This window comes from Limulus polyphemus, unplaced genomic scaffold, assembly GCF_000517525.1.
Source record: "Limulus polyphemus unplaced genomic scaffold, Limulus_polyphemus-2.1.2 Scaffold11, whole genome shotgun sequence".
NCBI lineage: Eukaryota > Metazoa > Arthropoda > Merostomata > Xiphosura > Limulidae > Limulus > Limulus polyphemus.
The window spans coordinates 19689-32289 of record NW_013665621.1 but is presented as its reverse complement, the minus strand read 5'-3'; the positions used below and the strand labels follow the sequence as shown (position 1 = coordinate 32289).

Below are 12601 nucleotides of genomic sequence, written 5' to 3'. Positions count from 1 at the left end.
GACCTGGGTAGACGACATATGGCGGTAGACCTCACGCTATAGTAGCACCATTTTATGGACATGGGTAATCTTTGTAACAAACAACATTCTGTTGTTGAGCATTTAATAATATGCATGACAATTAGAAGTTGTATACTTTATATAGAAATTTTAAGATTTTGGTTAATTACATTAGAAAAATCAACTGAGATACACTTTAGTTCAAATATGAGTATGTCTCATGTTGTTTGTGGAGTTTACAGTCAGTTACATTTTCTCTTTTCTGTTGTATCAAAAGTGGACATTCTGTAAATAAACAAGTGACCATTTATACCATTTCATTTTATGATGAACATTTAAGCAAAAATTTAAAATATAAAAATATGTACTTGACTAAAAATTGTGGTTTAGTTCGGACAAGTCTTTTATAACCTAATTCATTAACTTACTTCTTGTTTAGTAGCTTTTAGTTAACTGCAATGTTAATGTTATTGCATATTTTGTAATAAACATTTCACCAGGTCTGTAATGTTAGTTTATCTTAAATAGATCTTTAATTTGCTATTAAATGACCAACATTAATATATGTTAACTAAACCAAGACATGCTAGGTCAGTTTGACTGACCATTCTTTGTACTTGTTTAAAGTCTTTATAGATTTAATATTTCTAACTTTCAATATAGTGTGTATATCTTTACAAAATTTGGCAGTCTTTCAGTTAACATTATAAGTCTTTCACATACATAAAAATCATATTTTTTTTGTGAAGTATTTTTAATAAACTAAAATAAAGATTTGTCCATGAATATATTTATTTGTTTTGAATAGTTCGTGTTCATGTTAAGATTAAAAATACTTCTCCTCATCTCAAAAAAATCTCAGATTTCCTTTGTGTAATCCTTAAAATCTCCTAAATACATTTCAAACATTTTTTTCAGTAAAATTTTATATTTTATCTGTTATTTTCTCTACTCTAACTCAAAATGGGATTGGTCAATTTGACTGACATTGTAATCATGAAAAAAATCTAAATAAATCTAAATTGCCCTTTTTTTCTTTCTAGAATGACTTCAAATTGTAACATGAAACTACATTTGTTTATCCTAAGTAGCATTAAGCTTGTAACAGTATACATCTATTGATAATTAAATTTTGTTATTTTATTGCCCTTTTGATTACCCTTTGAACCATGTTTAACTACTATCCATGCCATAATAAGTTGTAAATCACTCAAGGCATATGCAGCTCACATTACACTATCAAATTACATTACCTATGTGCTGCTGGAGGTGAAACATTTTTATTATATTATTATTATTTATTTTACCTGATCTGATCTTAACTAACTTAAAAAGATCCCTATTTTTATATTTTAGTTACTTTTATAAGAATAAATAAAAAATAAACATGAAAACAAGAAGTAAAGTACTTACCCAATCTTATTATTTCTTGATGTCGATTGTTAAGGACACATAAGCCTAAATTTTTAATACTTATTGTAGTAATGCATTAAATAATTTTTATTTAATTAAATCATGCACCAAAGAATATAGACTAATGGCTGCAAAAAATTAGACAATTTCCCCTAACTCTCAAAATTGTTCTGGCATTCTAACTATGCGAAAAGAGCCGTTACAAATTCAACCAAGCTAGTCGTTAAGTTTCTCGCATGTATATTGCTTGTACTCTGAGTGAAATTGACTGTTATCTGTTCAGAACAAAATGTTATATAATACGTCATTTAATAGATGAAAACCTCTACTTTCTGTGGTTATAGGTATTGTATAATTAAACGTAAGAGTGAACTCTTTACAAATCCTAAAAGAAAGTATGTGACAGGTGTATGTGGTAGGAGGGGTCTGATTTTCTATTCAATAGCTCTGTAAGCAAACAAAATTTAAGGCTATAAAAATTATGGTTTGTCTGAACAATGATAATTCTATAGTGAATAATTTACATTTATTCACATACTTTTTCAAGGGGTTAGTGGATAAAATAGAGAAGACAAGATGTCTAGAGAAAATGTCATGAGTGTCACACTAGGGAAAATTCAGGATTCTTTTAAATATTGCCTTGTAGAATTAGGAACTTAAAAAAAGTAGTTTAATATAATTTTGAATATAAAACACTAAAACTTTCTTTCTTGTGTAGTAAAGGACACCCTAGGCGAAAGGGGTTAAAATAGGAGAACACTGGAAATTAATATTCTCCTTAATTATACCTGGAAAAGGAGATTATCATTTTCTTGACGTGTCCAGCAATTATAATAATGTTTGTTTACTGTAATTGCTTAGAAAATTAATGTTAACTTTTAACTTGCATATGTGAAAGTTCTTTATTTGTAGATACAAATCTGTCCAAATGACGACTTCTAGGCATGGTTACAAATCCATGTGATCGTTTCTAGGCATTATTACAAATCATGATTTAATATATGTATATTTCAATGTACAATAAACACATTTTGCATTTTACTGCAAATGCTGTTCTAACCTTTACTGGTATAAACTTCCAACCATTTTCCTAATTGGTTATTACAATTAATATAAAAAGTTTGTGAGTATTAATGTTTAAAACATTTAACTAGCCTTGTGTGACTATCAGGATGGTCCATCAGGCAACATGATAAGTTGTAAGTGATTTCTGAATTTCTTTTTTACTAAAGAGTCAATTTAAAATTTGATTCTGAAAGTTGTCTAAAATAGCTCAGAATGCATCTGAATGCACAACCCAAGAGCTTTTGGGGGCCTCCTAGGTCCACAAACTCTTGCTCAATAAATTAGTTTCAGTCAAAATTATCTTTGAACACCTTCACCCATAAACTTATTACTTCTATTTTTAGGCTTGCTGAGCTTTTAAAACTGTAGACATTTTAGCCCTCTGGTAAGAGAACATGTAAACACACACAACAGACTATTAGTTGTTCAGAGCAAAATATGATAACTCTTATCATGGTGGTTGTTTGTATTGTCTCAAGCTTTCAAACACAATCATTCCTTAAAATAACATACTGATATCTGGGTATTAGAGTTTTGTGTTGTTCACCCTATTATTATGTTTTTATTTTATTTTATAACTTGAAATCAGGTTCTTCAGTTTACTTGTTTTTTCTGTTTTGGTTACAATATGATTATTGAAAGAAATATAACTTCATATCAAGACTTGTGTAAACAATCATCCGTACTTATAGTGACTTAATAATTGGTCAAAGTATTAGTATGGAGAAGGTAAACAGAATTTGAAAAGCATATTAGAATAAAATTACTCAATAATATTATCAATAGTATATAAAAAATGGAATATTTTATGTATTCTGATGCATGAAGAATGGGTATACATTTGTATGTTAGGCAATGGGCAAAGGTTTCAGCTGAAGTTCAAGGGGCATAGTTAAGGGTTATCTTGAGGTTATATCTTTCTTCCTTTTTATAAAGAAAACCATTGAATATAATTAATTTTATAGGAATAAAGTTAACTTTTATTTGGGTAGCCATTTTTGAAGATTATGTAACATTTAAAATGTATATTTTTCTCTAGTTCTAAGAAGTTCTAGCTATACATGTCGTACTGTATATTGATGTTTTTTACTTAAACTTTTGAGACATTTTCTTTTTACAGTCGATTGTAGTTTTTATGTTCTTTATTTTTCTATGATGTTTTTTCATTTTTAAAATTCAACTAACTGTCAATAATTTTAGAAGTGAATTTGTTTTGTTTAACATGAAAATTTTTTTTTCAGAGTGCGGTTACTAGTTATTTCAAAATTATATATTTGAAGTGACTAGTTTTCTATAGTTTTTTTTTCTTTTAATGTAGCTTAAAGATTTCACCAGAACTCAAATGAAGGAATCATTAAAGCATTACAATGCATCAGGACATGGTGGTGTAAAAAATACTTGGGATGCAATGCAAAAAAAGGTAATTTTAAAAATGTTTTCATCTAATATTCTGCTCAGTTTTAGAATCATGTTAAATTTTGATTTAAGATTTATGCTTATTCAATATGTTTTAACAAGTCTGCAAATACAGCCTGTTCAATATTTTGATGTTGACTTTATTTGTACATTTGTGGTAACATATGCAACACAAGCACAGTTTTCAACTTATTATAATTTTCACATTTGAAAATAATTTTTTAAAAGTTCTGTTTCTACAGCAGTAATTGAATTCTTCTTATTGTTATAATCATAGTTTACCCCCATTTTTTTTAATGTACCTAATATTAGTTTTTACATTTGTTCTTTAAATTTTTGTAGCTGTACTTTTAGTGCTTCTAACACTTTTTTTTAAGTAACTTCTTTTTGGTATTAAAAGTAACTCAAATAGGACAGTTAATATGGACATTAATAGTAACTAAGAGGTTATGGTTATTAGTATTGTCCCCTTGGTTGGTAAGTATACAGACTTGCTATACTATAATCAGAGGTTTGATTCTCTGTGGTGGACACAGCAGATAACCAAATGTGGCTTTGCTATAAAACAAACAAATGAACAGATATTGGTTAAAAGTAACTTGAATTCCATTGTATTATTGAATGTAACACCTACTGTAAAAGTTGCTTTTATTGTATTTTGAATTAATTATCTTAATAGATTATTCAGGGTTTGCACTGGTGCTTGAATAGCTCTTTAAAAGAAAAAATCCATTTCAAGGGCCATTAAAAGTCATGTTTAGGTGTAGGGCAATATTTTGGGGGTAAGTGCTTGAAATTTGTATTCTGTTAAAGTTTCTGGTTTTAATCTTTATTATAGATCTATATAAAAAAAAAAAAAACGTATTTAAACAAACAAGTAATATTTTAGTGAAAATAAACCACAGGACCATCGTTAGGTCTACTTGTAATCAAGTCCATTTAATCTGGTTTGATGTACCATTCCACGTTTTAACGTGTGTGTAGTTACAATGGGGGATAAGTATGCTGTAGTGTGTTGGCATGTCTGAAATTGAAGGTGGAAAAATGTGTTTTCAGCAATGCTTGGATAGTAAATGGCCCCTACTGTTAGTGGTATGAGTGCTATGGACCCGACAAACACAAGGTATTTTGTAATTTCTGTTGGAAAGTGATTGACATTAGGAGGATGGGCAAAAGTGCCCTCAAAAGTCATAAGAAAGGCACAAAACATTGCAAAATGATGATTTAATGATGAAAGACTTTTCAAAGTGACAGATCAACTGTGAAATGTAGGACAGTGTTGGATTCCAAAAAAGATGAAACATTGCAACATTTATATTAAAAGTAAAAGGTTTTAATGTTTATTGCATCCTTATTTTTCAGAGTATTTAATTTCTTTCAGTGTTATCTTAGTAACATGATACCGTACCTATAACAACAGAAGTTGCATATTAATTTAAGTTGAGGATGCAGTCAAATGTAATTCAGTCATGTAAATTTCTCTTTTGGCAACATTGGTCTGTCATTTTGTAAGTACATATAATACTTGAAGTGAGTTATTTTTATTTTGAGGTAATGGTATTTGTGTTTAAAAGTTACAAGTTTCTTAAACACTATTTATTACAACTTTTATGTGTTGAAAATATTCTAATGTGTAATATACTTGGTACAACTAAACTTATTTCAAAATAATAAAAATAAATTTTGTATTGCATAATCAGGCTAATGATAACTAAATTATATTTTCTAATTATTGTTAATATAATTATTAATTTTAAAAACAAAAAAACCAAACTATGACCATTTAATATTTTGCAAACTATATTTTACATCTCGGGTGGTGACATGAGTTTTGTATTGAAACCAAAATATTTTATTTGTTAACAAATTAAAATTTCTGGTTATAAATATTAGGCATTGTATTAATTTTTTTTTAATGTAATACTTTTTTGATCTGTAATATTAGCTGATGTCTGAAGACATTAATTAATTAGTGGAATACTTGTTACTACTAAATGCTTAAGATCATAGTAATAACCATTGTTAGTTTGGATTAATAAACTGCTAATGTATATTAATAAATGTGTTGATATATAACAACTTATAAACTCATTTTTTATCATTTAAACTCCACTGTTATCAACAGTTTTCAGAATTTTATGTGTATACTGATCATAGAAATAATTATCACTTTTCAAATGATACAGAAAATTAATACAGTTTTACATCTTGCACATAGCTGCACTGCTGTGGAGCTGTAAATACTACAGATTGGAATGATATTTTCACCGGCACCTTACCAACAAGTTGTTGTGAGAATCAAGAAAGTAACTGTACAGACACCTCGAGTGATCTTTATACCACGGTAAAGTAGCCTATTGTAAATTTTTATTTCAAGAATAAACAGTTTTGTCTGATAGGTACTATCCACTCATAACTCCTTAGGTGACTAAACTCTCCATTAGCAGATCTGGTGGTGTAAGTTAAAAATAGTTGATTCTGTTTATGCTTAAAAATGTGCTTTCTATACATGTTGTACTTTATAGACTACTTAGGATACTAATTTTTAATGCAATAAAAACTCAAACTATTTCTTGTCAGTATGACCACAGCTATCATTCTTTGATTTTTAAAACTATAGTATATTTCTTGTTAGAACCACATAACTTTTCTACAAAAATGTTACTTTTATTTAGCTGAAAAATATAGTTGAAGTGAATGTAATTCGGTGCCAATTAAGTAGTTACTTTGTAAGTTACAGTTTTTGTACTTTGCACATTGAATCAAAAATGTGTGAAATACAGAATTAGACCATGATGATTTCTTAACCCTTTGCGCACATTTCATGACCTTTTAACATATGCCATCCAACATGGTATTATATTTTGTGTCATAGATATCAAATTCATTTTACACTACATTGCTAATATAGTGGTAGTTCATGGTAAAGGAGAGTAAATACTAAATACAATATACAAGAATACCAAAAAAACCAGATATGTGTTTCAAAGGTTGAGAGGTTATGTATGCAAATACAACCTCTATGATGGATAAAAGTATTTTTGTTCTTCACATGAATATCACATTGCACTCCAACTTGTCAGTATCTGAGTTAGTCTGATGATATCAATTCACAGACATATCTTGAGTACAAATACTTTTGTACCACATCTGAGTTCTTTGTGTACAACAGACTTTTGTGCAGATACACATAGTAAATTCAGAATTACAGTCAACATTCTTTCTCAAGTATGAGGTTGATTAATTATATAGTTATTACATGAAATAAAAATAATCAAAGTTAAAAAAAAATTAAGATAAAATAATAAGCTTGGATTTATTCTTAAGTGGTTGGGTAAGAGATATTTGTACTAGAGAATGTATTTCCATATATTTGTAACTTGGCAATAATTGTTACATTTGGCTAAGTACTTTTAGTTTTCTTAAACTAAATCTATTCTGAGTTAATTTACTCAAAGCAATAATAATAAGTTTATTAGATTTTGAATCTTGTTTCCAGTAGTATCTTTTAGCAGGCCTTAAATCTCTTAAGTAACTTGTTGACAGAGTTGGTTCAGTGATAATTTAAAACCATCATCCTTATGATTTAACTACTCTCCTTGTACTTAGTTAATTTTATGGATTACTGTTAGAAATACATGTTCATTAGATAGATCTCTAAATCCGAATAAATGTTTATACATCTGATGGCTTATTTCTTTAAATCTCTCTTGATGATAGATGTCTAAAATACTGTTCGTTCAATCTGATGTAATACACCTCCATTTCTAGATGTTTAATAAATGTTTAACGCGTGTTTCCGGGAAGAGTGGCAAAGTATGTAACAGTGGAGTTAGTGCATAACCGATGGTTTCTTTCATCATAACGTAAAGAAAATAAATTAAGCCATTTCTTGGCACTTTAAACCAATGAATAGAAAAAGAAGTTAAATCAAACTAATGGATGAAATGTTAAATTTGCATGTGCATTGACTAGCACAAGTGTGCAGATGTAAGGGAAGTACTTTAAACAGATTACAATCATTAATAATGTTTCTTGTATCTAGAGGAGTGTTTCATAGCAAATTGATAATAAAAACCTCTTGAAAAGCAGACAGTGGTAAATGAAATGGCTTGCAATTGTATTTTCAGTTGCTAAGTTTACTTTTTACCTAAAAAAAAAATAAACTGCAAAGCCTTTTATGTTCATACAGATAGTATCCTTATAACTCGAGTAATAAATGTGTTACAAGTTTTTTTATGGTTTGTTTTTAGCCATTTATTATTAAAAAATTCAAGAAAATGTTTTTATTATTCATATTCATGGTTTATCCAAACATTAGAATTTGTGCCAATGCTATTATTTTACAAGTATGTTATAAAAAAAACATTGCTATACATTAACCTTGTAGGATAGTTAAAACATTTTTCTTGTGCTTACTGTGTAAAAAATAAAATGAGAGACAAATATTGAATGTTATTATAATTGCATTTCAATTCTTCCTTAATAGCCTTGTGCTGATGCTCTAACGAAGATTATGAAACAAAAAGCAGGAGCTGTTGGTGGAGCAGCAGTAGGAATTGCTTTTGTTGAAGTATGTTATTTATATTTATAATGATAATCTTAGGACATTATTTTAAATAATGCAAGTTTAACATAAAAGCCCCAAAAGGTTCATGCATTTTCAGTTCATGCAATATTGTTATGGTAGTATAACTGTGCATCCTTTTTAAAATGTTAATCTGATAAATTAGATATAACAACTTCTAATTTGACTATGTCTGTAGTGGATATTTTTGGTGAAGGCATAAAGTAAAATATGGGAGCAGAAATTAAATCAGTTTACTGAAGCTAGTTGTTAATTTCACAACTGTGGTTTTAGTATGCCATGTATTTTATAAAACACTATTAAAAATTTCTCTTTTGATTCATTTCTGGTCAAATTAAATGGGAATAGGTGTAACATTTTAATTTATATAAAAAAATTTAATAAACTTTGACCTGACTTATAGGATAGAGGATATATTGTAGAGGGAATATTGGTAAACTTTGACCTAGCTTCTAGGAGGTTGAATACATTGTATAAGGAATAACAGTAAACTTTGACCTGGCTCTTGGGAGGTAGTACATATTGTAGAGGGAATATTGGTAAACTTTGATCTGGCTTCTACGAGGTTGAATACATTGTATAAGGAATAACAGTAAACTTTGACTTGGCTCTTGGGAGGTAGTACATATTGTAGAGGGAATATTGGTAAACTTTGACCTGGCTTCTGGAAGTTAGTACATATTGTATAAGAAATAATAGTTAACTTTGACCTGGCTTCTAGAAGGTAGTATATATTGTATAAGGAATACAAGTAAACTTTGAGTTGATTTCTAGGAGGTAGTATATATTGTATAAGGAGTAACAGTAACCTTTGACCTGACTTCTAGGAGGTAGGATATATTGTATAAGGAATAACAGTAAACTTTGACCTGACTTCTAGGAGGTAGGATATATTGTATGAAGAATAACAGTAAACTTTGACTTGACTTCTACGAGGTAGGATACATTGTATAAGGAATAACAGTAAACTCTGATTTCGCTTCTTGGCTATAGGACTTGTTTTACAATGTGAATAGAAATTGAATAATAATTTGAGTAATGGCACTAAGAATTTTATGAATTATAAAATAAACTAAAAAATATTGTTGGATTCATTTCTTACAATTTGTTACAAACTGTTACAATTTGCTACTGTTGTTTAGTTGCTTATGAATATCTCTGTAAAGTGTTCCTTCAGCACAGGCTCAGTCCCTGGGACCGATCTTGTAACCATTTTGTGCTTGTTATAGTTTTCATGCTACAACTTTTAAATTAGTAAGCGAATGTTAAAATTTGGCAGATTATTAGTAAACATTACAATGCTTTCATACACAAAATATCAAATATCAAAGTCTTAAGGTTTGTAAAGCAATGTTTTTCTTATGTCTTTTTTTTTTCTTTTCACACTTTGCCTATCTGTCATGCAAAGTAATATTTATTTTAAGATTAAAAATAGTTTTATGCATCAGAAATTTTGAAATTTCACATTCGAAATCTTTATAATGTCCAGACAGTTATCAAATGTTTCTTAACAAAAAAAAACTATATTTTATATGTTATTTTCAGTAATTAATTTGGTAGATTTGACCGATCTTGCAACCGCCATAAAAAATTAGGAAATAAATATAAATTATGCCTTTTTTATTCTAGAATGAAAAAGATTATAACACGAAAATATACATGTTTAGACTAAATAGCATAAATCTCATAACATTACACATTTATATATATTTATTATTTTTATTATATATTGACCTTTCAGCCATACCTGGCTAACAATACATATGTTACAATGACGTGGCTCATGTGCACTTATGTTACCGTTTCAAATAACATAAAACTAACCTTTGGTCTGGACAAAGTAACTTGTATTGGCTGTATTTTAGTAGACTAGTATTTTGTAAAATACAGTCATACTTCAATTTTTATACATTATATATGTGTATAGATTATTGCTATTTTGAAATAAGTTCTTAAACTCATTTGTCTTAAAGCATAGAACAGTAACTAAAGAAGTAAAGCAAAAAATTATCTCTTCTAGTTACGATCTTTGTACTCAGTTGCTACTTGGCATAGGTTGCTAAGCCTTTAAAAGATTTGCATGTGGAGGATATGAAACAAAATATTTTTTTTATTGTTATATATATAAATTACTACATTAAAACCATAGAATTCCACGATAATTTATCAAGCTTAGTAACTAAGATGTATTTTAGCCTAGAAAAGATATGAAATTTTGAGTAGACTAAAGACACAACCTACCTCATTGAAATCTTGGTTAAAAAGAAAGAATTGGCATCCAAGCCCGTTAAAATGGCTAAGAAAGCCACTAGAGGGACATTCTGAGCTTCCAATAGGCTATTCATGTCATATATAGAAGTAAGTGTATATAAGGGAACGTTTCCAAAAATGGAAGGAGGTGGGTGGGGGCACCACTGTGTTTGATTTACTACATGAATAATATCTTAGCAAATTGAAAAGATAAGGCTTTCTTATTTTATATTCTAGTTTGTCAGTATTTGTAACTTGAGTTTCTAATTCATATGAAAATATAGACTTAGTATTTTGACTTCAAAATATATTTTCTTTATGTTTATTATATTGAAGCAATCAATTTATATTCATCATAATTCTATATGTTTAATAACTTTAATGTCAGTTATTGTCCCGACTGTTGCCTAGATACCTATTTTAAAACAGTATTCCACAGTTTAACAAATTTTTATCACTCAGTACATTGTTGCTGGATAAAAGCTCCGCTAAGAGAGTTGAAAGCTCGCTGAAAGAAGTATTTTAACGTAGATAAAAGTCTGTGTATAATTTTACATATTGGAGTGCTTGTAATACTTCTGATTTTGTTGCTATAGTAACAACCTCAGGATAAAAATTTGTAATCATTTCCACATTTTTTGTTAGTCAGTTTGGGTTATTCTAGAGATTCAATGCAAATTCAGTGATACCATTGGGAGTAGAGAGGTCAGTGTCAAAGTTGGAGTGGTAAGGCACAAAGTTAGCAATTGAGTATCACAGTTTATCTCTAGCATTCACTGATAGATTAGAAAAAATGCATTAATTGGCAATAAATTAACAAACCAGATGTAACTACACAAGTTTCAGCTGTTAATCTGTGATAATCCATTTTTTGAGTCATGTTGTCCAATAGTAAAATGACTACTGTAGTGTGTGTTTTTTAAATATACAAGAATGCCAAAACGAATTGAGATGGTGACAGGAAGATGGTATCTTAGACATAAAGGACTGAAGAATTAGCTGAAGAGGAATATCAATGTGAATGTGGATTATAAATTGTCATTTCTTGGTTACAAATTGCCAATAAAATGTGCAGAAAATAGCCCAGAATGCATGTTTTTAACAGTACACACCTTGCCATTATTGGGATTTGGAAAATATTCACTGTTTTTTGAGTGATTCACATCCCTATTGCATATTCAGAAAACTGAGGACAAAAGTACTATTAACTGGTAAAAACAATTACTTATGTTTCTGTTTTTCTTTTATTAATAAGAAGAATGACAAAATGGAATCATTTATACAATAAATTTTCTATCTTTTTGTAAATAAAAGTTTTATACACATGAAAAGTATAGAATGCTATTGTAATAATTTTGCTTTCCAATTTTTCAATACAGATCATTGGAGTGGTTTTGTCATGCTGTCTTGCCCACACTATCAAAAAAGGCTATGAAGTAATGTGAGAAGGTACCACTTAGGCCACATCCCATTGATTGGATAAATATTCACAGCACCCCCCTCACACACACACATGCACCTGTTCAGTGATCAAGCCCAATCAAACTATGATAGTTGATGGCACATTCCTAGAAAATGTCTTCCATTGGTGGTGCCAAAATGGTCAACATAAATCTGTGATTTTAATCAAAATTTTAAATAAAGTTAACTGTATTTATATTGTTATGATATTTTATGTAATTTTTCATTGTTCATATTACTATATCATGGTAGAATGGGTAATAATAAACTTTATTTTTTCTTATATCAGCTAATGAAGTAACTACTATTTCAACTGTTTTTTGCACAAGTATATTCATTTCCTTTTTTGTTACAATAAGTGATTTTATTATATAGTAAATTTTGAAGTTTTGACAAGTTCTGTCTTAA

At 28.8% G+C, this 12601-nt stretch overlaps 1 protein-coding gene across 1 annotated transcript in view; it reads left to right on the top strand.

The window, feature by feature from the left end:
* Nucleotides 1-12385, top strand: part of LOC106478591 (CD63 antigen-like) — a 24488-nt gene extending 12103 nt beyond the window's left edge. Inside the window, exons 4-7 of the mRNA XM_013939149.2 lie at nt 3797-3898; nt 6113-6238; nt 8384-8467; nt 12112-12385. Coding sequence (XP_013794603.1) covers nt 3797-3898; nt 6113-6238; nt 8384-8467; nt 12112-12177 — 378 coding nt within the window. The 3' untranslated portion in view covers nt 12178-12385. The remainder of the gene's footprint in view (nt 1-3796; nt 3899-6112; nt 6239-8383; nt 8468-12111) is intronic.
* Nucleotides 12386-12601: the final 216 nt, after the last annotated feature.